At 31.7% G+C, this 27,882-nt stretch overlaps 3 protein-coding genes across 3 annotated transcripts; 2 read left to right on the top strand and 1 right to left on the bottom strand.

Annotated features, from left to right (window-relative positions):
• The first annotated feature begins 57 nt into the window (after positions 1 to 57).
• On the top strand, positions 58 to 6,948 carry LOC124846673 (Metallopeptidase M24 family protein). The gene is made up of 13 exons (XM_047323989.2): positions 58 to 413; positions 1,128 to 1,253; positions 1,343 to 1,462; positions 2,072 to 2,347; positions 2,557 to 2,729; positions 2,911 to 3,165; positions 3,661 to 3,812; positions 4,152 to 4,342; positions 4,557 to 4,665; positions 4,762 to 4,916; positions 5,438 to 5,530; positions 6,121 to 6,201; positions 6,569 to 6,948. The coding sequence occupies exons 1-13, from the start codon at positions 117 to 119 to the stop codon at positions 6,644 to 6,646; spliced, it is 2,106 nt and encodes a 701-aa protein (XP_047179945.1). The 5' UTR covers positions 58 to 116; the 3' UTR covers positions 6,647 to 6,948.
• Positions 6,949 to 11,547: 4,599 nt separating this feature from the next.
• LOC124846672 (microtubule-binding protein TANGLED) lies at positions 11,548 to 13,602 on the top strand. Its single transcript, XM_047323988.2, has 4 exons — positions 11,548 to 11,625; positions 11,725 to 11,849; positions 12,483 to 12,517; positions 12,597 to 13,602. Exons 1-4 carry the CDS (start codon positions 11,548 to 11,550, stop codon positions 13,469 to 13,471), a joined length of 1,113 nt encoding a protein of 370 aa, XP_047179944.2. The 3' UTR covers positions 13,472 to 13,602.
• Positions 13,603 to 14,958: 1,356 nt separating this feature from the next.
• On the bottom strand, positions 14,959 to 20,866 carry NP2 (NPK1-related protein kinase 2). The gene is made up of 17 exons (XM_047323993.2): positions 20,398 to 20,866; positions 20,095 to 20,136; positions 19,684 to 19,749; positions 19,486 to 19,596; positions 19,317 to 19,397; positions 19,161 to 19,238; positions 18,972 to 19,054; positions 18,342 to 18,426; positions 18,171 to 18,271; positions 17,810 to 17,849; positions 17,568 to 17,624; positions 17,432 to 17,481; positions 17,125 to 17,278; positions 16,821 to 17,051; positions 16,386 to 16,717; positions 16,227 to 16,294; positions 14,959 to 15,378 (listed from the first exon to the last, which is right to left on the bottom strand). Exons 1-17 carry the CDS (start codon positions 20,686 to 20,688, stop codon positions 15,275 to 15,277), a joined length of 1,974 nt encoding a protein of 657 aa, XP_047179949.1. The 5' UTR covers positions 20,689 to 20,866; the 3' UTR covers positions 14,959 to 15,274.
• Between the last annotated feature and the right edge of the window lie 7,016 nt (positions 20,867 to 27,882).

Genomic DNA, 27,882 nt, shown 5'->3' with positions numbered 1-27,882 from the left:
TTTGATATTTTCAAGTGATTATTATTAAAGAGCGAACCAAAGAATATCATCTACTGATAATTATAAATTCTTGCTTCTCTGCAATTTCATCTTCCGGCACAAATCATCAACTTACGATGCAACAACTCGCTCTCATTTCACCGTCTTTTTCACTTTCAACGCGCTCTTTCTTCTTTCCCCTTCCTCTCTTCTCTCGCCCAAACCCAAATTTCTTCAGACTCAAATGGAATAAACCTTCCTTAACCGTTCGGAATTGCAGCAGCAGTTCCTTCAAAGTGAAACCCTCTTCCGAAATTAGAAAACCCCTCGCAGAATCCCAACCTGACACCAAGCTCACCGCGCTCCGACGCCTCTTCTCCAAACCTGGAGTTGACATTGACGCCTACGTCATCCCTTCTCAGGACGCTCACCAGGTTTGCTTTGCCTCAATGTCTCTGTCAATGTAATGATTAGCTTGATTCAGGAAAGAAAATAAAAGAATGGAAGAGAAAGAAAAAATAAGATGATTCTTTGTTAAAAAGAAGGATAAGTAATCAATGTTGTCTCTGAAATTGTGAATAGATGTTAAGTTAGCTTGTGAAAGTAAACAATTATAAAGACTTTCCTTAAAGTGAAGAGCCTCTAAGTCAATTTGGTCTTGCTCTTAAACTGATTTTGTAGACTTAATGAGTTTTTATAATGATAGTTGACTGTGTACAAGTGAATGGCATCGGACATTCTGGTTAGATAGATTGAATTAAAAGTTTACTCTTTCTCTTTTTCAAAACCTGTGACATCCCAACGTATGTCATTTTTAATTAGTTACTAAACTGAACTGCTTACTATGGTTTTAGTCCCTAACTTGGCCCATATCACTAAGTTAGATGTTGCATGTTGTGTATGTAATATTGTAACTCAAATTCGCGTGGTGTATGTTTGAGATGAAACTAATTTATGAGTAATTAAATAGTATAGTTAATGGATAAACTAAATTCAACATATTCTTAATACAATTGGAAATAGAGAATGTTCAAATGAACATCCCTTTGGATTTGTACATCGTTCATCCTTTCATTTTTTTCTTTCTAACTCACTCTAACCAAAAAGACCAAGGGTGTATATACATGATTATTTGAATTTGGTGTTAGAGTGAGTTCATTGCTGAGTGTTACACGAGGAGAGCCTACATATCAGGTTTTACTGGCAGTGCTGGAACTGCTGTGGTTACTAAGGACAAAGCTGCTCTCTGGACAGATGGCAGATATTTTCTCCAGGTTAGGTTTTATTGGACTCGAGCTGCGCATTTCATCTTCATACAGAATGAATTGAACTAATTTTGTGATTATTTTCCTGCATTGGGCAGGCAGAGAAGCAGCTGAACTCCAATTGGATTCTAATGCGAGCAGGAAACTCAGGAGTCCCTACTGCAGGTGAATGGCTCAATGAGGTTTTGGCTCCAGGTGGCAGAGTTGGCATTGATCCCGTGAGTTTTCTTGGGGCATTTATATCCTCTTTTTATGTTGCATGCATATTTTTTTCAATATTCTTTTCTGTTTTTATTGCAAACTGTATGTTTAATTCTCTTGATTGTAACATTCAGCAAAACAAACTGAAGTTCTCCCTATTTATTGCCCAGTCATATGAACAATGTTGTATTGTCAGCATAGCCAATTAAGTAGTAGTGTGATGTGTGGATAAGCTTTTCTTTAAGCACTAATAGGAGAAGAAAATAAGAAAAAGATGAAATAAACTTTTTCCATAAACTAAAATTTGTTTATGCTCTAGTTAAAATCAGTTTTGGGGAAGCTATAACTCAGAAATTTTACAGAATTTATTTGTGCATATGTTAAAATTTAACTTATTGAGAAGCATGTTTAATTATTTCTGTTTATTTTCCTCTATAATGGAAAACTCTTTATCCAAACAAAGCCTAGGTTATTTGTTCTAATTGTTAGTCTAAGCCTGAATGTCATGTTACTTATACTTACCTTGAACAATTAAAAAAATTTTACCCTTTCTTTTGAGCTTGCATACCCGTTATTTGGTTTCTTTTCCTAATACGATGTTCTCTTCCATATTGTTAAGGAGGCAGTTTCTTTTTACTTGGGATGCTGCAGAGGAACTTAAGGGGGTTATCTCTAAGAAAGATCATGAGCTTGTTTACTTGTACAATTCAAATCTTGTGGATGAAATATGGAAAGAATCTAGGCCAAAACCTCCAAATAATCCAGTTAGAGTGCATGACCTAAAGTATGCTGGTTTAGATGTTGCGTCAAAATTGTCATCTTTGAGATCAGAACTTGTCAATGCTGGCTCTTCTGCAATTGTCATCTCCATGCTTGATGAAATTGCATGGTTGTTGAACTTGGTAATGTATCTTTAATTATTTACACTTTCTTTTTCTTGATATAATGATGGTTTGGTTTATACTGTTACATATCCCTGTACACCTTCAAGATTTTATTAAAGTTGCTTGGATCTAAATCTAACATAAGTAATTTATGGGTTCCTTTTTTCCAATGTTCTTTGCTAATGTTTCATTCAGTGAGAGTAACATGTTGACTTTTTCTTTTGAAGAGAGGCAATGATATTCCACATTCACCAGTTGTGTATGCATACTTGATTGTGGAGATTGATGGAGCAAAATTATTTGTAGATGATTCCAAAGTTACTGAAGAGGTGAGGGATCACTTAAAGAAAGCTGATATACAGATCAGGACATACAATTCAATTATATCTGAAATTGAAAGGTGATTATGGAAAATCCTTATTTTTATGCCCCCCATTTTCCCACTGTTTTGCTTGAAATGTTCAAGAATATTGTTGGAGACAGACTAATGTGATTTTATCTTTCATTTTGTCAATTGTTTATGCTTACTACTTTTTAAAAGCATCATGGCTTTGGGAATTGAGCTTGATTTTCTTTTTAAGATTGGCAGCACAAGGTGCTGCTCTTTGGTTGGATACTTCATCTGTTAATGCTGCTATTGTAAATGCCTATGGAGCTTCCTGCAACAGATATTATCGGAACCGAGAGAATAAACACAAAACCAGGACAAATGGTTTTGATGGGTCTATTGAGAGCTCGGATGTACCCTTTGCTGTCCATAAAGTCTCTCCTGTTTCTATTTCAAAGGCCATAAAAAATGAATCAGAGTTAGAAGGGATGCAAAATTGCCATTTAAGGTAACCCTGTTTTACCATTGTCAGGGTTATTGCTGATGGTTTATGCATGTTTCGATTTCTGTGCTTTAATGATCTTTTCCTAATTGGAGCTCTGCATATTGATGGTGGCTGCATAATTCATTCTTCATTCAGTTAGATATTCATGGAGGTTTGATAAAAATGTTCAATTAAATTAGTGTACTTGTCAAACAAAAGGAGGCATACACACATGTACGTTAGAAGGGATGCAAAATTGCCGTTTAAGGTAACCCTGTTTTACCATTGTCAGGGTTATTGCTGATGGTTTATGCATGTTTCGATTTCTGTGCTTTAATGATCTTTTCCTAATTGGACCTCTGCATATTGATGGTGGCTGCATAATTCATTCTTCATCCAGTTAGATACTCATAGATGTTTGATAAAAATGTTCAATTAAATTAGTGTACTTGTCAAACAAAAGGAGGCATACACACATGTACGTATGTACATATAATTATGCTATCTTTTCATTTCTAGGGATGCTGCTGCCCTTGCTCAGTTCTGGGATTGGTTAGAAACAGAAATTACCAAGGATAGAACATTGACAGAAGTAGAGGTTTCGGAAAAACTTCTTGACTTTCGCTCAAAACAAGCTGGTTTCCTGGATACTAGCTTTGACACAATAAGTGGTACTGTGGTTGACTGTCAATTTCTTTCAATATATTCTATTGAATTATGGTTAAAGAAACATGAAAAGATACTGCCATAATTTTTCCTCAATTTTATTTAACTGCCAATTATTTTAGGGGAAAATTCAGATAACATACCTCTTGCTATAAATATGGAATGCAAAGGAACACCATTTAGTAATCCTATCTAACAGAATATGATAATTCTATTGAAATACGTTGCTATTATTCCTCACAGTACTTATATTTACCAGTAGTTCGGTTTATATTTTTACTTCTCTTAGTCTTCGGTACAATTCCTCTGTTTTGAGCAGTAGTTTGTGCATTTCATTGGTTCAGGTTCTGGTCCAAATGGGGCTATCATACACTACAAACCAGAACCAGAGAGCTGTAGTTTTGTGGATGCCAATAAATTGTTCTTATTGGATAGTGGTGCTCAATATGTTGATGGTACAACTGACATAACACGGACAGTTCATTTTGGCAAGCCTACAGCAAGAGAGAAAGAATGCTTTACTCGAGTCTTGCAGGTAGATTGCTTGTACCTCTTTCCTGGGTTTATTTATGCATTTCATTCATGCAAGTGTCCTTCTCAATTCAGCAATCTAGATTGTGTTTGTCTTACAAAATTTATATGCTTTTATTTTCTAGTGCATGCATAATGTCTGTTATTAATTTTTGATCTATCTGTCCTGGTAATTTGACCTTCTTAAATAATTCTCTGGCTAAACCCATATATTACAGGGCCATATAGCTCTTGATCAGGCTGTCTTCCCTGAAAATACCCCTGGTTTTGTGCTGGATGCTTTTGCCCGCACCTTTCTTTGGAAAGTTGGACTTGACTACAGGCATGGTATGTTCCTACTTCAAATGGAGGGCAGTTATTTTCTTAAAACCGAATGGATTCATTGACTGATTGAACAATTTTGCTTAATTGTCATCTGTTCAGGGACTGGGCATGGTGTAGGAGCTGCATTAAATGTTCATGAAGGCCCTCAAAGTATTAGTCACCGTTTCGGAAATTTGACCCCTCTAGTGAAGGGCATGGTAGTTAGCAATGAGCCTGGCTATTATGAAGACCATGCCTTTGGCATTCGGATTGAGGTCATTTTCTCCTAAGCTACCTTATATGCTTTGAAATGTTAACTTTAGCCCCTAGTCTTGCTGTATTGTTTAGATTATCATACAAGTAGTTTTATTAGGTGTTGTTAATACTTGTATTAATTTTATTTCCTTTAAGAAGCTCACCATTTACACCTAATGAAAGTTGAGGTTTAGGAATTCGGGAAGTATTCTAAATTTCTAATGAAAGGCTGTCTTTTGAGAACTTTTGAATCTCGATTGCTACTTTCCAAATTCCTTTTCTGGTTAAGGAGTGGCAGTTTCAATTTCATGTGTGCATTGCATAACTTTCCATCAACCATGAGTATCTTTTAACAAACTTGCAGTGATTATGCTATTCAAGATTTTTCTATATTTCATTATTCTTAGCACCACTTGGCAATGAGTAGAAAATACCGGGACACCGTCGCACTCTATTCCTTTTTTGATCCTAACTGTTAGAATAACATTTTGACTGTCTTATATTCTGGTTTGCATGATGATGATACTCTTTTAGCTTGCAGAATCTCCTTTTTGTAAAAAATGTCGAGACACCAAATCGTTTTGGGGGAGTCCAGTACCTTGGATTTGAAAAACTTACGTATGTACCCATTCAGGTATGTTGTTGCCTGTTGGTCATCTTTTCCTCGTATTTTTGTTGCTACAGTTGATGGATTTATTTTCTTTTCTTTTTGGGTGATGTTTGTGCAAGGTAAAATGCCTGTTGCCGGTTTATAGTTCATCATCAGGACATTGAGGATGTAAAATAGCTTATATTCTCATAAAATTTTATCTAATTATGCTTCTATACTAATGTAGTAGCAGCAAGTCTTTTCTTTCTTTAGGAGTTGAAACGAGACTGATGGTGGACAATTCAGTGCCTAACGGTTTTTAGTCAATCAATTAAATTTTTTTTATAGAATATTAATCTTATAAAGCACAAGCAGAGATAAGTTACTAACCAAAAATTATAAATAGTGTATTTTCTCCGTTCCTGCATTGCTGAAAGTATCATCGGGAAATTTATCATTAATTTGAATTGGCTGCTGATTCCATTCTGAATGTTTGTTTATTATTTTAAATATAATTTCTGAGGACTTGGAGTAATACTTTCAGTTTTCATTTGGTCGTCTCACTGAAACTTCATAACTTCCAAGCCATATATATCCTTCTGTACTCTTTTTACTAACCTGAGCATATCCTGCAGATTAAATTGGTTGATTTGTCTCTGCTATCGGGTGCTGAGATTGATTGGCTTAACAATTACCACTCACTAGTCTGGGAAAAGGTATTTTGCTTTGGCTATTTTAGGTTCATTATATTTCCTTCTAGTGTATTCCATGACTTGTTTTATGTTGTTGTTTTGATTCTCCTTAGATGAACTTATTCCATGGTTTTGCTTTCTTGTAACTGTCTGTCTGATCCTTTTACTTATGTTTCTTGATAATAGTATTTTTAATTCCACTGCACCTCAGCAGTTCAAGAATACTTAATCATCATAGAGCATGCTTGTGTGTGTGTTTATCATACCTGAACCATCTTTAATCCTGCTTTGTGCAGTCTTTTCCAGCTCCCTATCCCAAAAACCTTCTCAAATCTTCTGTTTTGTAATCTTGCATATTGTTTGTTCTGTTAACTACTATGATACCTAACAGGTTTCACCATTTTTGGATGGCTCTGCTCTCCAATGGCTTTGGAGCAACACTCGACCTATCATTCATGAGAGAATTTAATTCATGTTAATGTGCTATGGAAAACCAGGTTCACATTCTGGCGTGCTACCCCCTTACCTGTTTTGTTTGTCTCTATACCCTGAACATTATTCGTACGCTGTGAATAAAATAATGAATAGGAACGACTAGAATTTGATCACAGGATCTTGGCAGGAAAAGGGAATATTTAGCCATTTGCAGCCCTGATTATGCTTATTTTATGAGATTCAATGTAATTATTTTGCTGTTGTGAAAGTTAACACTCAATTCTTAATTATAGAAATTATGAAAAACAAGATGATAAAGTCTGGCATTTGTTGCTTTCTATGGTATCAATTATTATTAGGAATGAAATGAACAATATCGACACACGTCCATACTGAATCCATGCTTACCTTTATGGATATACTGATGATTCCGTGGAAACTTTAGAAGTATCTGTCCAACACATATCCTAAACCCTAAAACTAGCACCAACATGAATGTAATGTGTCAATTTAATGTTTAGATTTTCCAATACATCGAAATCAAAATATTGAACAATTAAAAAACCAAATGCAGTTAGAGAGTCGTTTAGTTTTGGGTTTAATTTATTTAATACTATTAACTGTCTATCAAACATAGTGCATCAAACATTTAAAATGTAAAAAAAAATGTTTGAGAAGTAGAATTAAAAACGTAATTAAATAGAAAAATAACAGTTAAAGAAAATGAATTAGTAGGATTAAATAAAATGGATTAATTATTTATCTCCATTAAATAATCAATTATCACTTATTAACTTGATTCTAAATTTTAACTAATATACCATTATTACACCTAAATTAATCCATCCATGGGAAATTCACACCTTAACATACTACAGCTGAAGTTCATTAACTGTAAAACCAGTTAAAAGTAATTCTTCAATCTTTGAATAGAATTAATCTCTCAAATCTTTAAACTTTCAATTATAAATGTTGTACCCTACTTCAAAAAAAATTGATATAAAATAGTAAGAAATTTCAAATACAACCAATTGTTTATCCATTTTGAAATATGAGAAATGTGACATCCCGATTATATAGAAAAACATATATAATAAAGACGTCATCATGCATAATATAGAAAAACAGTCAAGAGTAATTAGGATTACAGTCATCCTTAAAATAGCTTCAGAATTAATTTAACTTTAACAAAAGAGGTTTAAACTGTAAACTTAAAGATGAAAAATATTTCAAAATATCATCAAATGACTAAGAAACTCCTAGGAAGCCTAAACTGCAACATTGTCGTCTTCTTCCAAAGTTGTCTCCAAGGAAACCTTCTCGCCATCTCCTCTCATCCAAGTGGATGATCATCGCAAAAGGAATCATACACGAATAATACAAACAAGCAAGGGTGAGCTAGGTATGAAAAACATGTTATACAGTCACACACACAACATGCATAGTTCACTCAAAACATGGTAAATGACATTACAAGACTTGTTGCATTATAAACCGACTCGTCCGGACTAGAATGATTGCCGAGCTATGGCGGGTTATGCACTCGTGGTGGCCTCTACTGCTTTGCAAAGCCGTTGCCAATGGGTTCCATCCTACCAAACTCACAAGATTAGTCCGTTCCGCGCCCTATAGCATACTAGAAGCCTCCAAGACTAGGACCTTCTGCTACTACTCACCACATGATTCAATCCTCTCTACTTGAGAATGATTGATCATTGTAGTTTCAGGAAAACCCCCAAGACTGAGCTGTCATGCAATCATTCTACACATTACTAGGGCACCACCATGTATCCTCTCCTTGAGGATCATGGAATTACGTCCATGAACCATACTTGTTACACTTACGCCAATCACAACTTTGTTTTATACATACTTCCAAACTATAATTCACACACAATACAACATACTCTCAATCATGTTGCAAAATCAAGCCACCCAAATCAATTATATAGCAGTCAAACAACATCAAACAGCTCAAACAGATGAAGAAAAATGTGAAACTCACTGAATCAGGTCGCACAGCGCACCAGGGTGCAAGGCAAGACAGCAGAAATTCGCACAGCGCACCACCCTTGGTGCGCTGAGCGAATTTTCCTGACGGGGGAAGTTTTTCAGCTAAAATTCGCATAGCGCACCACCCTTGGTGCGCTGAGCGAATTTTCCTAACGAGGGGAAAACTTTTCAGCTAAAATTCGCATAGGGCACCACCCTTGGTGCGCTGAGCGAATTTTCCTAACGGGGGAAAGCTTTTCAGCTAAAATTCGCATAGCGCACAGGGTGCGCTATGCGAGTCTGCATAATTTACAGAACAAAATTCTAAAAATTTCAAGTACTCAACACCCCAGAACTCGTTCTAGACCTCTTCCTTAACTTCTAATGATCCTAGATCGTAGTATAAGCCTAATTAAATTTGTCTATTTGATTATAAACATTATTAACATGATTCTAAAGTGATCAATATCCAACTTTTAGCTTAAAACTTCGATTTCATTAGTCCAAGAACCCAATTTCAATTCTACCATTTTGAACATGACTTTACTCAGTTTTATGACCCTAACCAGTTTTAATTGACTCATCCAAGCTAGCCAAACTGTCCAATTGCACTCAAGACCACCTATACTCAAATTTACTACCTCAGTTCCTCTCAAAAGACCTAAAACAGTACTTCAGTAAATGTTGACTCATCTAACAAGGCTAATGCATGATTTCCACCTCAAACACTCATTGCTAACCCAATTGGTCATCGGAGAAGAATCCAATGTCTGAACGCATCAGACTCACCGTCAACGCCAGCACATATGACTAGTCACAACTGACTGGATCAGACCAGAGTTGCTCTATGATCAGGGATGTGCCAACTCAGGTTTTTAAGATTCCTCTATCCTACCAACAAAGTACTCCCAACAAGTCGCAATTGATTTATCTAAGTCACCCAAACTGTCCTATGGTGTTCTAGACTCCAATTGCTCAATTTCAATACTTCACTTCCTCTCACAGTAACCTAAAACAGTACTTGTATACCTACTTACTATTCATATTAACGATATTACAGAATTCTTACTCCAAACCTCTCTAACAAAATCAAGTACAGCCAACAAACTCATCCAAGTCAAATAATAATCAGCACACCATGGTTACACAAATTTCACATTATCAACAAATGCAACTCAACATGCTCACCACCAAAATATAGTATAACAGTAAGACAATTCACAATTTATCAAACATGCACATCATACAGCTCCTAAAAAAATATAACTAGCTTCCTTTACCTGGGTTTCTCCAAGCACAACTAATTGAAACTGTCCTAACAGTACCCTTCACAGCACAAGAACTCAACCTGACCCTACAAACCACCAAAGTGGTGACAGCAACAGCTCTTAGAGCTTGATTTGACAGAAAATATAAAGACGAAACCCCACTAGCAACATGCAACCAATAAAGTTGCATGCCCTAGGCTCCAGAAACAGCGAAGGAAAGGGGGAAAATCACTTACCGGTCCAAACGAAAATATGATCGGGTTAAAAGGAAGCCTTCGGTGTGGTGAACGCTTGAGCACCTTCAAATCCAAGATTGGTTTAGTGAATGTAAATTTTTAGAGAGAAGGCAGAGAGAATTTAAGGCAAAAGAGTTTTAGAGAGGGAGAGAGCTCAAGCAACTGAATCAGACTTTCCTAAGGCTAAGTTGTCCTTGGTTTGGTCTAGTTGCCTCACATAAGGTCCAATGGCTCTTTTATATTCTTACAAGCCCTCACAATAAACACTTTAAATATTCAATTAAATTATAAATGTAAATACATTAAATATGTTTGTAATATTTAAACTTAAATAAAAATTGAAATTCGTCTTTATTTCAATGATATATTTTTTTTTTACCTTTAAAAATAAATTGTTATATTTTTTCAATTCAACAAAGTTAATTTTTTTTATGTGTTAAAAAGATATTTTAGATTGATATTTGAGTTAAAAACATGTATAAACAATCTAAACTCGACTTACAATATTGTTTAATTATATTTATTATTTTTAAAATTTGAACACCTTTAAAACGTAAATAAATTTCACTTTTGAATCAAAATTTAAAAACAAAAAATATATTTAACTACATAAATATAAAATATATAAAATTATAAATGCAAATAATCTTGTACTTGTAGAAAATATTAGTCTAGAAATTTTACATTACCTAATTTTCACATCTATACTATTTATATAAAGAGATCCAATTTTATTCTTAAATATTTTTTCAATCAAAATATTTATTTTATAAACTTATTTAGGTTTGGAAAAGTTTTATATCTGATCTTGAGTTTTTGAAAGCTAGCCGTTATGGGACATTGAGATATGTAATGGCCCCTCAAGTGGTATTGTGTAATTCTTGACAACATCATCATGCCTTCATATTTATTGAGTTGAAACAGGCTATATTTTCTTAGTGCCTTTACGTTTAAAACGCTTTGCGAAGTGAGAGAATTTGGATGACTTATTTTCCAGCATTGTCAGATTAATCTATATTCTTTTTGGAATTAATAATGATCATTAATTTAGCTGATTTCAGTTCTGAAAAGATCAAAGTTAAAGAACAAAATACCCAGCAAAAGAGTTACAACTCTAACGTTAAGAATCGAAATGGTCATTTATTCTAATATAACGATTTTTAAGTGTTTTTATTCTCTGAAAGAAGATTGGCTGAGTTGAAAACAGTAACGTGATTTCTTGTTTTTAAAATTAAAACAGAACGGTTGAGTAACAGTCGTAAACGTTTCCTGCGAAGAATAGGAGAAGAGCATTACAAAAAATAAATTTTTATGTTTAAAAATAATAATATTAAATAAATATAAAAAATTTATGTATCAAAATCTTATTTTTAAATAAATAAATTGAGTGATGATAAAGGAGTCTACAGTTTTGAAATTTTGAAACCCTTTCTGCAAAGATGATTGGTAGAACCTCACCAAAACAAAATAGAATGTTGATTCTGAATCCTGTTCTAATCAGAGAAACACTCAACAAGGTGATACGTTAATCCACGTTATTCATTTTTTTTTCTTTGCTTTGTTGATTTTTTTTTTGGCTGAGCTTAAAATTGAATTGTTGTGGTGGGTGATTGAAGGTAGATCAGTGCATCGTTCGACTACACGAACTTCAGTACACTGTGGCCGGTGGAACGACGGTGGTCTCAGGGGTAAGTCTCCTCCCTCCGACCACCACTTTCAGGTGCAAGCAAGAATCAGTCGGGTAAATTTTGGTTTTGCATGCATCTTATTTTAAGATTATATTACAGGGCCTTATATTTTCTCATTAGATATTGTAAAATATGATGAAAAGTATAAACTTTTATGGGTTTTTCTTACCATAATCTCCAATTTTATAAACAGCTTAGTAGAATTAGCAAGTATTAAAAATATTATGGAAATGGACAAATGACTTAATTGTATGACATGATTTTAGATTTCTAAAAAAAATCCAAATGGTCTTACACTTGGAAATGAAGCCATGCAATATGTAAATTCTATTATTTTGCATGATTTCAATTCAAATCATATTAGGTCTAATGAAATTTGTACAACTTTTTTTCAAATTAAAAAGAAAAAAAAATCAAAGTTGTGTTTCATTTACACAATTTCTCCTCTCCCTTACAAATTGTGTCATGATCTCTTTATAATAAAGTCATGCAAGCACAATTTATCCTTTGTAAAAATTTATAAAACTTGCTTGTTTCAATAATTTGTATGTACAATTGCACTATTATAATAAAAAAAAACGGTTTTTATGATTGTTGATTTGAACCGTATGTTTAAAATGATAAAATCTGTATGAAAGGGGTAAAAAAAATACTAGTTGTAATTGTGATTATTCATATATTTGAAGGAACAAGCAGGATGCAGCAAGAAGATATCCACCGAGTAAGTTCCGAAATCATTGTGAATTAACTTGTCATGTGCAACCATTGAAGTTCATGTGTAAAAGAAAATGTTTATGCAGGTGAAGAATGGAGACAAATGTCATTGTCCTTAATGCTTGTTGATGAGACTGTGGGAGAAATTTTACAGGCAAGTCGATTTACTAGAGAAATAGTTTCAGCTGTGAGTAAGAAAAGTGGCAGCAAGGCCCCACAAACTCCACTGTCCCAACTGTCAAATAAGAAAGCTGACCCTGAAAACACAGAGCTCCATGATAGAAGGAAAAAAGAGAAACAAACAAAAGTAGTTTCTGATTCCCCACAACCTCTGCGAGCTCGTTCTAGGATCGACTTTAAGGTTTCTCCTCCAAAAGCTGCAGAGTTTCAGAAACAGAATGATGTTAAGTGTTTAAAGGTATCTACCAAGAATAGACCTTTGTTCTTCTCTACACATTTTTCAAGGCAACAACAGTTTTGCAAGACAAAGTCTCCTGTCATATCAAGAAACATGGGAGCACAACACAAGTGTTTGATGAAGTGCCCGGCTGAAAAAGCTTCCCAATTTCAAGGCAAAGTTAAAAACCCATCAACTTTTTCTATTTCCTCTTCGCTTGCGAGACCTGCCACTACGAATTTGAGTTTAAGCAAGAAGAGTTCTCCAAAGAGATGGTTTCGATCTTTCTCTCCTTCTAGAGTCGCGGCGAGATTATTAGCTTCCTCGCCATTAAGGAGTAAGAAAACTGAGAAAAAAAATGACGGGGTAGTGAATTTGAGAAAGAGTTCTTCAAAGGGATCACTTACATCAAAACTATGTCGATCTTTCTCTCCTTCAAGATTGGCAACCAGATTTGTTTCACCGTTGAAGAGCAGGAAAAATGCACAGCAAAGTGAGGGAATACTAAATGGAGTGAAACAACGACCGGCAGCAACTGTGAAATTCCCTCCTCCAAAAATTTGAAAATATATATTACGTTTATGCCTTTCATGATGGCAGTTTTATCTGAAACGTCTGAAGGAAGGGATTTTATTAAATTTTTTAGAATAAAGAAATACGTTTTAACTTCAAAAGTAATGCTACTTCTCCAAAGCGCATGCATAATATCTTTATCTTTTGCTATGTTTTGCTCCTTTTCTAAACATTTGTTTCCTCAAAAAACATGTCATAAGCTCGTGGTTTGAACTCACGTTTCAATGAATTAATGTATAGACTACCTTGCAGTTTTTTATTACTCGCTATAAACATGACATTTTACCCAAATGATTTATGGATCAGATTGGCTGGTAAAAATATTTTTTTTTATATACTGTATAATGGATAAAACAATATTTCTTTTATATTATGTTGGTAATGAATTGGTTTGGTATTTGTCTGGATACTAGAAATTTTATAATTGAGAGAAAGAAAGAAGAATGTAATGAATGTTAATTTTTTTGGGACATATCGATATTATGGTATAGAAAGTATTATTGTATAAATTATTGTATGAGAAGATACATTAATGACAAAACTCTATCTAATTTTCACGAGTTTTATGTCAACTTGTATTGCCCTATTTAGTTAACCTTTCTCTAGTCCAAATCTACTACTTTTGTTGGCCAACACTTGATCGTTCAGCAAGGTACATTTAATTAAACAAACAGCACATATTGATCCGACTATAATAATGAAAAAGGGTTTAATATGCTTTTTATTCTTTGAGGTAAAATTGATTTTTTTTTCTTAACTTTGATATATCAACCTAGAACAGTATTTAATAAGTCTAAAAAAATTAATATTATTAAGTTAAAAAAATTATATTCATTTATTTTTAAAATGTATTAAAATTTAAGATATACACTATATCAAATTTTACATCCAAATTTAAAAATATATTTAATCCTAATAAAAATAGTCGAAATATGAAGTAGACTTATTGTTGGTTAAGTGTTTTTTATTTTATCAAATATATTACTCTTCTCGCTTCTTTATTGTCACATGTATGCCAGAAATATTAAAATGATAAGTGATTTATTACCCTTTTTTAACAGATGGGATTCAATTTCTTAAACCGAGTCACCTCTCATTCATTCCTAATTAAACTTTCCAGAATACGTTTTTCATATATTCTAAAAAATCCATTCCGAAATACATGAGAAGTATCAGAAGAAATTTATGGAATAAAAGAACACCTTAACCAATGTGCATCAGCTATACTAGAAAACAATGCGGAAAAAATTTTCATGCAAAAGGTGTAAGACTAGATTGAGTGTTCAAGTCCAATAACCAACTAACTAGTTCACATCTCAACAAAATAATTATGTTCTATTCTACAGAAGTTGACGATTCTAAATAATAGTTCTAGTTCTACCCGTGAGAAGTTTCCTGTCATCAATAGATTAATTTCGTACTGTAGTAGTAAAATCAGATCACAAATTACCATTGGAAACCAATTAGCAGGGGAAACATAGACAAGTGGCAACAGATTCATAGGCAATCTTGTGCCACATAGTTCTGATTATTTCTATTTTCATAATACAAAAAGGGCATAAAGTTGACGGCCATGCATCTCTAAAACCCCAAAGAAAAGTAAAAATTTTCAAAGTAAAGCATGTATAAAAAGCTTTACATGGCACAACAATACGACAAAGATTAGCATGTGATTTTTTTTATAAGGCAAAAAGGCCCAATTGGATATATAACATTAACGACCTCAGGAAAACTGCAGTAACACGTGTTTGCAATCTCAGTAGTTAACGCAGCATGAACACTCTAACGAGTTTCTTATTTGCTGGGAGAAGCAAATCTTGTTCGCTCCCTCTGCCGATGTAAAGCTCGATCCTTTGGTGAAGATGTCTTTCCGCCCATGCCAGCCTGACGCATCATTTCTGCAATATTTGTCCAAATCAACTTGTAAATTAATGAATCCTACCAAATTCAGCTAACATATTATGTTTTAATTGTGTTAAGAATAAAGTACGATTTTTAGAAGGAATGTGAGAGAGTCGCTAGCATTCTCTGCTCATGAGAAAGAATGTTGAAGACAATGACAACTTTGAATTCTCTGTTCGTGTCTCTCGCTTACATAACAGTCAAATTGAGTAAGAGTTCTAAATTATAAACTTAATCCTTAACATTAACATCATGGTTTGGTCTCGGGTATTACAAGGAAAACGATCTTGTTTAATTGTAATAAATATCAACTAATTTGATTCTTGGAATTGACACTTTCAATTTGGTTCCAGCATTATAATTTCATCCTTAAAACTAGCATCGTTGCTCAATTTGATCCCTGATATTACAAAAAAGGAGATTTTATTGACTGTAATAAATAATTATCAATTAATTTGACTGTTGAAATTGACAGCGCCAATTTGGTTCATTCATTATCAAATTAGTCAATTTGGTTCCAAATTAGTCAATTTGGTTCCAAATTAGTCAATCTAATACCAAAATTTGGCAATTTCGTCTATTGGATACTTATCAATTAATTTGATTATTCAAATTAACACATCAAATTAGTCAATTTAGTAACTATTTGACAATTATGGTCACTTTGATACTTCAATTTAACTAAATCAATTGACTTCGTACTAGATATTATGTATTAAATTAAATTGACTAAATATGTACTAAACTTAAGGATCGAATTAACTAATACAGCCAAACTTAATGACGGTTGCAAAATCAGGAATTATAGAAACTTATTAGTTATGTTAGTAAAAAGATTTCGAACCTCGCTTTCTCTCAAGCTCCTGGTCAAGCTCTTCTTTCCATTTCCTCTGTCTCTCAGAAAAGCTTAGACTGCAAGTACAACATACAGTGCTTAAATTACTTTATATTTCTGAAAACAATTCAAGCTTAGAAAAGCAAGGCAAGGCAAAAACAAACAAACCTTGGGCTACTAGGCTGCTGCTGAGAGTCAACTATCACTCCTTTCCATTCATTAAGGGGAGATGCTGGAATATCCTGAGATGTATGGTTATTTACATGGCCAACAGTAGATGAGGACTGGCCATTACTTCCAGGACTTCCAGTATTATCGATGGCTTTAGATGGTGTGCTGATTGGTACTCGATTAGGTGACCTGCTTTTAGGAGGTAATTTCAAAAAATTTCGAGAAGCAGTATCATCACTTGTCCTGTCAACATTGGGAGAACAGGATGTATTTAAACTGTTGTAAAACTCTTCATATAAAGGTGTCTGTAGCTTTTTCAGTTCAAGAGCCTGTCATAAATGTATGATCAACATATGACACAACAGTTAGTACACAAAAAAATTGATGAATTTACAGCGAAACGACAAACTTGATTTCAACAAAAAGCAATACCTTCTCATCCAAAAAGGCTTTGATTTTTGACTCTGTGAGTTCATCATCTTCCTCTGAAAGAGATGGGACACCTGGAAAGGAAAAATCTGGCTGCCCCTTATCATCCCCTGACTGATCAGGTGGCATGTAATTTTCATCTGTGACAAAATTGACCTCTCGATTTTCCAGTTCTGAACTTGCATCAAATTTACACCCCCAATCATCAGAGGGATCAGACATTGGGTTGAAACTCTACATGAAATAAAATGTGTCTGAGAAGTCATTAATTTCATATTTAAATAAAACAATAAGGACCTACAATCACCTCAATATCAGTTGACATCAGTGATTTGTATTTAACATCATTATGCGAGAACTCTTCTTTGTCGTCAATTACACACATATCATCATCATCATTGCTCATTCCCCACAATTGTTTATTTCCCGAGTCCAGAGGATTTACTGTTGAAGAGCAAAGGCTACATAAATTACAAAAAAATTGCTAAATAAAACCATATTGCCATTCACTAGCATCAAGAAAAATATAATATTGAAATTATAGCTCCATTATATGCTCCACATAAATAACTACCAAATCTTACAAGTCCTTGAAGGAAATATTCAACACTTACATGGATTCATCATTTGGGGTACATGATGGTGATGAAGCTATAAAATTTTCCTGTCAGCAGTGAAAGCAATTTTTTCTTAAAAATTGGTTTGTAAAAGATACAATAGCCTTTCAAATATCACATCAATTTTACATACCGTGACATTAGATGACAAAGTAAGAGAAGTCATATGTTCACCAGTTACAAAGGGATGCTGCAGTCAGTTACAAACTTAAAATAATGTTAGGGAGAGCTGAAATATTTCATGCAAAACACTGTTAACAGCAGCAATAAGAATAAAAAAGTAGAGTCTTCTACCAATCAATATTACTAAAATGGCTACACAAAAATATTATACACTTCAGATGCGCAGTCTAAAAGAGATGCTTGAAGTATCACCTGCAGCAGTTCTGATGCCGATGACCTCAAGACCGGTTCCCTACAAAAAGATTATAAATTTACATGATTTTTGTAATCTGATAAACAAACTTTGAAAAAAAAAAAAAGCATACTAGGCATATATTCTCTCTTTTACACACAACGCACACATTGAAAGTTAAGTCACTTTTAATATAGAAATGTGCTGATGGATCTTTCTCCCCATACCCCCTCCACGCCCCGCTCCACCCACCAAAAAAATAAAAACTCAATAATGTTTAGTTGATCAATCTTCCATCATATGCTTTGAGACAAGTATTAATCACAAAGAAACACACTAAAACTAGGAATTTGTAATGCAAGAGAAGCAGATGAAACCTACTTCTGCAAACATTTTAGCAGAAAATCTTTTGCTGCAGCAGAAAGATGATCAGGGATTGGTGGATGAGACTTAGTTGTCCCTATATGGAAGAGAACAGCAACCTGAAAGTTTTGTCTTTTAGTAGATTCAGAGAGAACCTTAAGCATAATTTAAGGACTCATAATGAGATACCTCTTGTTGGTATTGCTGACTCCAGGGAGGCTTTCCAGTGGCCATCTCAATCACGGTACAACCCACACTCCATATGTCAGCAGAGCTGAAATGAAAACGTTTTTATTTAGTTAACATCAAATGAAACACCATTTCAAAAAGATATATTATACAATTGCAGAAAAGAACTAAACAAAATAAAATTCAAGAAATACACCAAGAACAGTATATAAGAATCTCCTAGTAGAATTTCAAAGGTAGAATCAGTTTCTAAAACATACAACTCTTTCTTCAAGACATGACAACTGAGACGAAAGCAATTATGACTCTGCTTCAAATTGCTTAGGACTAGAAACTTTAAAAGCATATTTAGCCTATGTATCTTGCTGAAAATTCCTGCCACTAACTTCTTCAATATCTCAACCAAAGGTTTCTATTTCTAACAGAAACCATCATTGTATATTTAAGGCAGGAAATTGTAAGACAACTTGATACACAGAATGGTAGACACCTGGAATTGTAAACAATCAGTCACAACTATGATAGCAAGTGATATCTAACCAGAAGAAACTTTCGGTTTCTCAATCACGTTAAACCATACTAATAACAGAATAACATGTTAAAATATGTCTAGAGATTTAATGTCCTTACAAGCTATGCCCAGTCTGGAGAATAACTTCTGGAGCCATCCAATATGGAGTACCCTTCATGGACTTGGCCCCGGAAATGGTTGCCTAGATAAAGAAAAAACACTGCTTAAACAAATTTTCAAACAGAAGAAGCCTCACAAAGGTAAAGCAATATAAATAATAGTAGAGCAACAGATAAGACTGAGATTACCAGCTCAACGACCTGTTTGGATGCCCCAAAGTCTGCAAGTTTTATGCACCCTTTATTATCTACCAGAATATTGGCCCCCTGAAATTAATTACAACTTGAACATCAGCCACCAGATAAGAACCAAGATAACATGAGTATCAGTGAAATATAATTCACCTTAATGTCTCTGTGCATGATTCCATTTTTGTGCAAGTATTCAAGTCCAAGTAGTAGCTGCTTCGTGTAGGTTCTTATTACCTGTTGAATGAATTAGTTGAATTGATTTAGATTACAAAAAACAATTTAAAAAAAAAAAAAGTATAGCAGCTCAGTAACTAAAACTTACAGCCTCAGGGAAAGCCCCAAACTTCCCCAACAGCGATGATATGGATCCACCTGGAACAAACTCCAAGAGAATATTTAGGGTGTCCTCTTCTCTGACCGTACCCAAATATCTCTGCAGCATAAAAATATACAGTCAAGAAATAGTCGTCTGAACTAAATTTGCCTGAAGTGTCTTTCATCCATAGAATATCATACTCACAACAATGTTTGGATGAGAAAGGTCTTTAAGTAATTTAACTTCTTCTTCTAGCTCTTTTATGTGAGCCTGTTAGTAGTATATCAAAACATTAATTAAGGAACCGCATAAGGAAAAAACAAATATGACAAAATAAAATAGTAATGCCTCTCTAGAAAAGAAAATTGTAACAGCTAACAGCAAAAAGGAAAATTCAGATGAAAAAATATACGTAATGCCTTTAGTGAAAAGAAAAATGTAGCAACTAACCGAAAAGGAAAGATCAAACATCTATAAGTTACAACGATCCGGTTTATCATTTAGAACTGTATAAACAACTAACAAACGTCTATAATATGCAAGTTACAACAATTGGCTGGCTTTAGTCGATGAAATCAGAAGTAGTTGCGAATGGGATTTGATCAGACAACAAACCTGTGCCTTCTCCTTCGAAGCACTACTCGCCGCAATCAAAACCTAAAAACCAGAGCAGAAAACGAAATCAATTAGCGATAAAGCTATAACCACATTAATTTCAACTTATTGAGGATCGCAATGACAGACTCACCTAACAAAGCCAATTCTAATAAAGAATGAAACGAAAAAGAATAAACAAGCAGATGCTAAGAACTGAACTCCAAAAAAAAAAAAAAAAAACTATTCTAAACGAAGATAAACTAGAAAGCATAAATTAACGATGAAGTCAACAACGAACAAAGGACGGAGAAAGTAATTGACCTGTTTAACCGCCAGAAGCTCTCCGGAATCGATATTCATTCCAACGTAGACTTGGCCAAAGGCACCGCAACCGATCAACTCGCCTTTCCGCCATCGGATCGGAGGCGCAGCGTCCTCAGGAATAGACGGCGAAGGCGACGGCGGCGAGGGTTTGGAGAAGACTCTGGAAGTTCGTATACAATAACTGATCTTATCGACGAGGCTTCCTCCGACTCCGAGCGAGGTCTCATCGCTCTCCGGCGAACCGCGGAATACCAGTGATCTGCGAACTGATCCGAAAATGTCTTGCATTTGCGATCTTTCTGGCGTTCTCCGTGAGAGTGAGAGTGAGAGAGTGAGAGAGTGAAGAGCGATGCGTGTGTGCGATAGACGTTGCGTCGGCAACCACAGAACTGAACTATACAAATACAAAGGAGAGAATAGAGGGAAAAGGGAAAGGGGACACCAACTTCAAATTTTGGGTGATTTTGGAATATAATAAAACTAATGTTTGGGGCTGTTTTGCTAATTTTTCAGTTTTTTTGGACTTGTTGCTTAACGTGAAACAAACACTTCAATTTCCTTTTCAGCTTTCACCCCTTTTCACGTACACCAAGTCCACCCCTTGTTGAACTCATCATTATTATTCTCTAATTTTAGAATTTTACTGCTTCATGTTGGTTTCTTTTTCGTCTTTGGAATTCACCCCAGAAATGTGCTTTTAACAGAAATAATTGAAAATTATTATTTCACTCTAACAAATATTAGTTGCCTGTTTTGCATAAATAATCAAAATAAGTCTGAAATGATAGCTAAACACAATAACAGATTTCAATTATGTAAGCAACTTAAATAATAAGTATCTAAAAACGCCAACAATCACTTTCTTTTAATTGATAATAAATTTTTATAAGGAAAAGGCCCAAAATTTCGGGCCGTGTATGGCACCAAGAGGAACAGCATTAGAGGATCAATTGAATATAATTTTAGCAGATACGTGATTGAATTTGAAAGCCTAAAGTTTTCATGCCATCATTAGTTATAAGCATCAAAGAGGCCCAATAACCTCCCATTCCAATTTTATATTTTTATTTCCCTCAAAAATTATCATAATTCTCTCTATTTTTTTTTTTAAGTTTGATATAATTTGTCATATTTTCTCCGTAAAAGATTAATAGAGTTTAGCTACTTTCATTTGCTTGAGTCTTGAATTGATATTGAGGTTGGAAGTAGAAATTTATGAATTTAATAATTTGGTAAAACTTTGAATAAATTGGTATCTTAGTTTTGTTTGGATTTTGCACTTAAATCATAGGAAACCAATTAGAGTTAGAAGTAGTCTCTGTGAGTTAGAAACAAATTATTGATGTTTATAAATATAAAGTAATTGTATGATAGTATTTGTATCTTGTTGAAAATATTGTAAGCTATTTTGGATTGATGTTGTGCATTGTAAAGTGGTTTGAAATTTTTTTTCAAACATTTGTTTTTATTTTATTTTTGTTGAAGTGAGAGATTTTTTCTTAAATTAAAATAAAACAAAAGGTTTGTTTTTGATGTCTTTTGCTTAAGTGAGTGAGGCAGAAAAGAAAAATCTCATCTATAGGTAATTTTTATTTGGTTCTATGTTGGTTATGTATAAATGAAAATTTTATGTTTATATTTTTATATGTAATGTGAATTGTATTATATTGATGAAAAACAAAGTTGTGAAAAACATCTGTTTTTATTCTTGAAAATTATTTTATTAATAGAAATTGTACTTAACGCAACCAAGGGCGCTCAACACCTTTTTGTTGTTCAACAAAACTATAATAGTGTCCAAATCCCTAAAGTTATTTTTGAATTTTAAATTCCAAATTGCATCTAACAATCCATGGGTGGCACTCAACACTAACAAAACAATAAGTTCACTATCACTTTTGCGCCCAAATGTACTAAGATTATATTTAGTTCGACAAGGAAACACTATTTGATTAGCGCATAGCGATGTTGTAGGAACGTCCAATGCTACATCAAAAAGGTTGAGTTTCTTTGCGAGATTTGATTTATCAATTTGGATTTTTCTGAGCTTTTTCATTGCTTATTACGTTTCATTCTAATACAATATAACTTTGTTTCAACACCAGGAAACATCACTTTGATCAATTTGATATCTCACAAAGAAATTCTCACTAATAACCAATCAACAAAACCCAAGCAATTCAAGTACACAATTTTAGCTTCTAACCTAACATACAAAATTATATATCCAATATACCTAAATGAGGTCAATCTCTAATCGTTTCTAACTCAAAGACTATAGTATACCATCTTAAGCAACTTTATACCCAATTAGATATATTAGATTGACACAAATATATAAGCATAACATCAAATAGTTACATTCCAATATATCAATCACAATTTCACAATCGGTTCATCAAATCAAACCACGATTTAATATTGCTATTTAAACTTAATCTAGTTTCCCTTACTTTGATTGACGCTCTAAAGTTTTAAAAGTAATCCTCCAACAACTCACCCTCATAGATAATACACATAGGAAAATTGGATCAACAATTTGAACATACCAATAAGACCACATACATACAGAGACTTACTTTAAATTATAATGGAGCATATACAACCATTTATAACAAATTTGACTATAGAAAAATAGCATAAAAAGAACTTAGTTTATTCATTAATCTAATAAGATAAAGTATTAAGATTCTTTATTGTGAGTCCAACTACTATTTCTAATCAAATAATATATAACGACAAAGTCATAAATTTTAGAGAGATATGAGAGGAGGATTTAAGAAAAGATGTTCAGCAAGATGATGAAATTTTATAAAATGAAACTCGATAAACATAAAATATATTTGTAGTTAAGCTTTTTATTAATAAAATAATCATGTATTATTATTTTCAACCTATTGTCATTCTAAAACTATTTTATAGATCTTTACATATTTTTATTGGTAAAATTCTTTAATAATATCTGTTAGGAAATTCAAATTTTTATTACATGAAAATATTCGTTAATGAATTTTTCGATAACATTCATTAGTAAAATGATTGTCAAAATTCTCGTTTTGAGCTTTGACCATGTCGATAATTGTATTTTTTTTAAAATCCATCCATAATTTGTTTGGTAAAATGTGTGTACATTTCTTCACTATTTTTTTTGAAATATTTGTTATAAATTAATTGACATGGATTAGAATAATAATGATAATAATAGAATAAGAAAGAAGAGGTGAAAGAGAATTATGTAGAAAAGGAACCGACAACCACAAAAACGATGGTGACAAAGACAATAACAATAAAAATGGTAGCAGTAACAACAATGATAAAGGAACAAGAGAAGAGGGAGAAATAATCAAAGGCGACAATTACGACATAGGTAACCATGACGAGGAGTAAGAAAAAAAACAATTTTTTATATTTACCAATAAATTTCAACTATCGATAATTATCGATAGATTTATTAATAGATTTTAATTGTCATATTTATTAAAAACAAATTTTATCCATTGATAAAATTTATTGATAAATTATGATATTTTTTTATCATTATTAAGTCATCGATAATTTTAATCTATCAACAAATTTTAATAATTGTTTAATTTTTCTTGTAATATATATATATATATATATATATATATATATATATATATATATATATATATATATATATATATATATATATATCGGAGAATGTAAGTTTTTTTTTGAGTATTTTAAATAAATTTATCAAAAGTATTCCTATGAGATAAGCAAATTATCTTTTATACTAAAAGTAACTTACAGATAATACTTACGTTTAAACAAATTTAAAAAAAAAAAAACTGCACATAAGAGTTTATATGCGTAAATCAATCTTAATTTATGGAAAAGTTTATTTAATTATTGTTTTTTCTTAAAAGTGTTTATAATTTGTTTTCATCTATATACTTCTAGAATGACTATAAGACAGTATCTATCATCTTCATAATCCATTTTTTCATCATCTAATGAATAATTAATTGTAATCTTAATTAGGAATATAAACAGTGAAAATAAAGTGTAATTCTTTTAAAATTATTTTAAACCAAATTCAATCCTTTCTCATATTAAAAAAATATATTAATAACTGAAAAATTACTTTTAACAATCATATCATCTGATCTATTTTCCACCCTCTCCCACCTAACTAATAAGAAGAAAGTGGTTATTACATTCACAGGTAATGGTTGGACAATGGACCATGCAGCCTGACTTGTTCCAAACGACTCAAAATCCTTAAAAAAAACCATATTGACTGAAATTAGGCCATGCATCTGTCTAAAACCATTGTGTCAAGTGTAAAACGTGTAATCTACATGAATGCTTTTCAAGGAGAAACAATATGAAATTTGAATATCAATAAGTTACCAATAAATTTATATATATAATATATCACAATATTACAATCAACCAATACTTTAAAGTATATATTTGTGAAGAGTTTTTATTTATATATTGTCTATTTTATCGATTTATAAATAATGTAAATTTTTTAACTTATCTTAAATTTCTAACATAATCATATAACATGATAAATAAAGGTAATATAGCTGCAATATAACTTCACACTAGATGGTATATTTTTTTTTATATAGATTTATTGTGTCACTCTTATTTTTATTAACCAACCTTTTTTATTTATAGATTAGAAGAAATTATCTATAATGACAGTTTTTTTCTTATTTTTTAATAGTGATATAATTAGATATTACCTAAATTTATGATGTTTGTAAGAAACGTCTTTATCCTTGCGATCAAGTTATATGGTTATCTCTTTGACTTGTTTCGAGATCTTTTCGTTTTAATAGGTCTTCTTAATTAGAGATGGCGTGTTTAATAACACTTTAACATTCAAATCAGACATATAAGAATAAATTATTTATATTTTATTACTAGTGTTTTTTTATACTGACTTTTATCTAAATAGGTTTATATTTGATATTTTAATCTTATTTTGTATCATCAAGTGTATTATGATTTCGTTTTAATTTTTTATTTATATTAATCTTATTTCAAGTAATTGAACTGAAATAACTTGTCTTCTTCTATCAACACTATCTAGGTCTCATCCTATATAAGTTTTGTAACTGGTTTTTCATATGACATGTATGGTTACTTTTATACACTTCATATAGTCTTATCACGTCTCTATTTTCCTTAATTGGTGTTTTTGTTTTTCATTTCCATCTTTGAACTTAGTCTTCAATAAAATCCAATTTTTAAAAATAGAATATATCAAATGAAAATACAACTATACAAAATTAACAAACAGGTTTTTAATAATTTTATACTAAATTAATTATTTATCAATATATATATATATATATATATATATTTATTTATTGTGAGACAGAACTTACTTTAAAAATAAAAAGATAATGCTAACAAGTGACTTTAAAATATTGATTTAGAAATTAAAATATATAATACTATTTAAAATTAAAAAACTAGGTTATTATTTTGAAAGTTTCTAATTAATACAATCAACACAAATTCATATGAAAAAATAATTAAAAATAATAATTGATATGTTAAGAGCTAGCTAAAAGAATATTAGGGATGTAAGTATTTTACATGGATTGTAATGTAATTTAATTATTTATTAAATTTAATTAGATTGAATTGAGTTAAATTGTTTATTGTTGTTTAATAACTCAATTCAATTTAATAGGTTATTAACTTGAGTAATTTAAGAAAATTGTTTAACAAACAATATAATAAATATTTTTAATGTTTCTTAATAATTATAAAGTAACAAAAACATATAAAAAAATAAGATTTATATGATAGAATATATAATAACTTTAATAATAATCAGATATTCATTACATAGTTTTGTTAGATTAAATTTATGAAATTTTAAAATTACAAGTTTATTATTCAACTCAATTTTAATTGAAAATGTTAAATGAAACTCAATAGAATTCATCAAATATAGTAATATAATTAAGTCAAAAAGTAGGTTTAGAGAAGTTCTTTGTCGTAATTGAAAATATTTGTTTAACATATTTTTCCTTTAAGGAATTTATTAATTAATTACTGGAAACATTTTGTCATAATTATTATAAAATGAAATATAAAATAAATAATTTTATAAATTTATTATAAGTAAATAAAAAAGCAGCTTTTTATAGCAAACTTTAGCTCTAAAAAATTTATTAATTAACTAACGGAAATATATGCATATAGTACTGTCATAAAAATGGGTGTATTCATTATTATGGTAAAAAAAGTTAAATTTTATCATAATTATTAAAGTAAGATGAAAAAATAAATAATTTTAAAATTTTATTATAAGTTATTTTTATTATTAGTATAAAACCTATAAAATGATATTTTAGAAGTAGTAGTATTCCAAAAATAGTAAAACTCGATTATTTTAATATTAAATTATTTTAATATAAATATTTTAATAATAAATGAGTTTCATTATTTTAAAATATATCATCTTTCTACAAATCACTTTTTTTTAGAGTTTTATGACTTCTCTTGAGGAATTTTTCACTTGCGTTCATCTGTATGAAGATCATAAACCGTTTGAGTGATCACAACAGCGAGATCTTCAAGTATACTCAATTAGTTTCTCCAAAATAATAAGTAATTTCTACTCTTTTTTTTAGTCTGTCTCATTTTCTTTGCATGTGAATCATAGTGTTTTTGCATGTGTCATCTGAATCTTCTATAAGACTCTTTCTTTATCAATGGTTCTAATGATACACACCTTGATCATGTTTTTGTGAGTTGTAGGTGCAGGTAGAATTCCTTAAGCTGGAGTCGTTTGAGCTATTGTAGAGTAGTTGAGTTTTCTATAAAGTAAGTGAAGTTAAATACAACTTTTTTATTATTTTAGTGCTATAATAATCTAAGTTGGTATGCTTGAGTTTGATTAGGAGATTTTGTTTGTTTGAGATTCTGATGTGTTGTACTATAATTGTTTTAATTTTAATTATGGTAAGGTGAAATTCATTAACAATGATTTTACAAAGCAGGCGATGCTATCATAAGTACAAAAACAATCAAGAATCATGTATCAAGGCTATTTAGATAATTAAGTCTTTTATTATTTCTCTTGTAAATTATACATGTTTCAATTACTAAATCTGTTAAGAGCATTTTTTTTAAAATGAATTTTGTATTTTTTGGGGTTGTGCATTGGTTGCTGAAATTTATTCATAAGAAGATTAAAATTTATCATAATGAGAGGAAATTAATTTGATTAACTGTAATTTTTTTTAAATAAAGAGTGATTCATCTAAAGACTTATTCTTCTAAATTTTATTATACAATATTTAATATTACTCATATAAAGGTTATGTTTGATTAAAGAATGTTTTGATTGACAGGGTGAGAGGAAAATGTCAAATGTATAGTAATTTGACAAGTAAAAGTATTAGAAAATGTGCATAATATATTTGTGAAAGCTACTTATATATATAATATGTGATTTTGATCTAAGATGAAGCTGTCATATGA

This window comes from Vigna umbellata, chromosome 5 (genome assembly GCF_029865625.1).
Source record: "Vigna umbellata cultivar VRB3 chromosome 5, Vumbellata_1.0, whole genome shotgun sequence".
Lineage (NCBI taxonomy): Eukaryota > Viridiplantae > Streptophyta > Magnoliopsida > Fabales > Fabaceae > Vigna > Vigna umbellata.
The sequence above is the reverse complement of the archived record's forward strand: the minus strand, read 5'-3'. Positions and strand labels throughout refer to the sequence as shown.

What these genes read in the sequence shown, in the direction of transcription:
- NP2 (XM_047323993.2), bottom strand. Translation starts at nt 20,688, where the DNA reads ATGCAAGACATTTTCGGATCAGTTCGCAGATCACTGGTATTCCGCGGT. An exon ending in CTTTGTCATCTAATGTCACG is followed by an intron (nt 17,482 to 17,567) that starts GTATGTAAAATT and finishes CACTGCTGACAG; the next exon opens with GAAAATTTTATAGCTTCATC. An exon ending in GGAGCTTGAGAGAAAGCGAG is followed by an intron (nt 15,379 to 16,226) that starts GTTCGAAATCTT and finishes CAAATATTGCAG; the next exon opens with AAATGATGCGTCAGGCTGGC.
- LOC124846672 (XM_047323988.2), top strand. Translation starts at nt 11,548, where the DNA reads ATGATTGGTAGAACCTCACCAAAACAAAATAGAATGTTGATTCTGAAT. An exon ending in TGCAAGCAAGAATCAGTCGG is followed by an intron (nt 11,850 to 12,482) that starts GTAAATTTTGGT and finishes ATATATTTGAAG; the next exon opens with GAACAAGCAGGATGCAGCAA. An exon ending in AGCAAGAAGATATCCACCGA is followed by an intron (nt 12,518 to 12,596) that starts GTAAGTTCCGAA and finishes ATGTTTATGCAG; the next exon opens with GTGAAGAATGGAGACAAATG.
- LOC124846673 (XM_047323989.2), top strand. Translation starts at nt 117, where the DNA reads ATGCAACAACTCGCTCTCATTTCACCGTCTTTTTCACTTTCAACGCGC. An exon ending in GCTTTACTCGAGTCTTGCAG is followed by an intron (nt 4,343 to 4,556) that starts GTAGATTGCTTG and finishes CATATATTACAG; the next exon opens with GGCCATATAGCTCTTGATCA. An exon ending in TTACGTATGTACCCATTCAG is followed by an intron (nt 5,531 to 6,120) that starts GTATGTTGTTGC and finishes CATATCCTGCAG; the next exon opens with ATTAAATTGGTTGATTTGTC.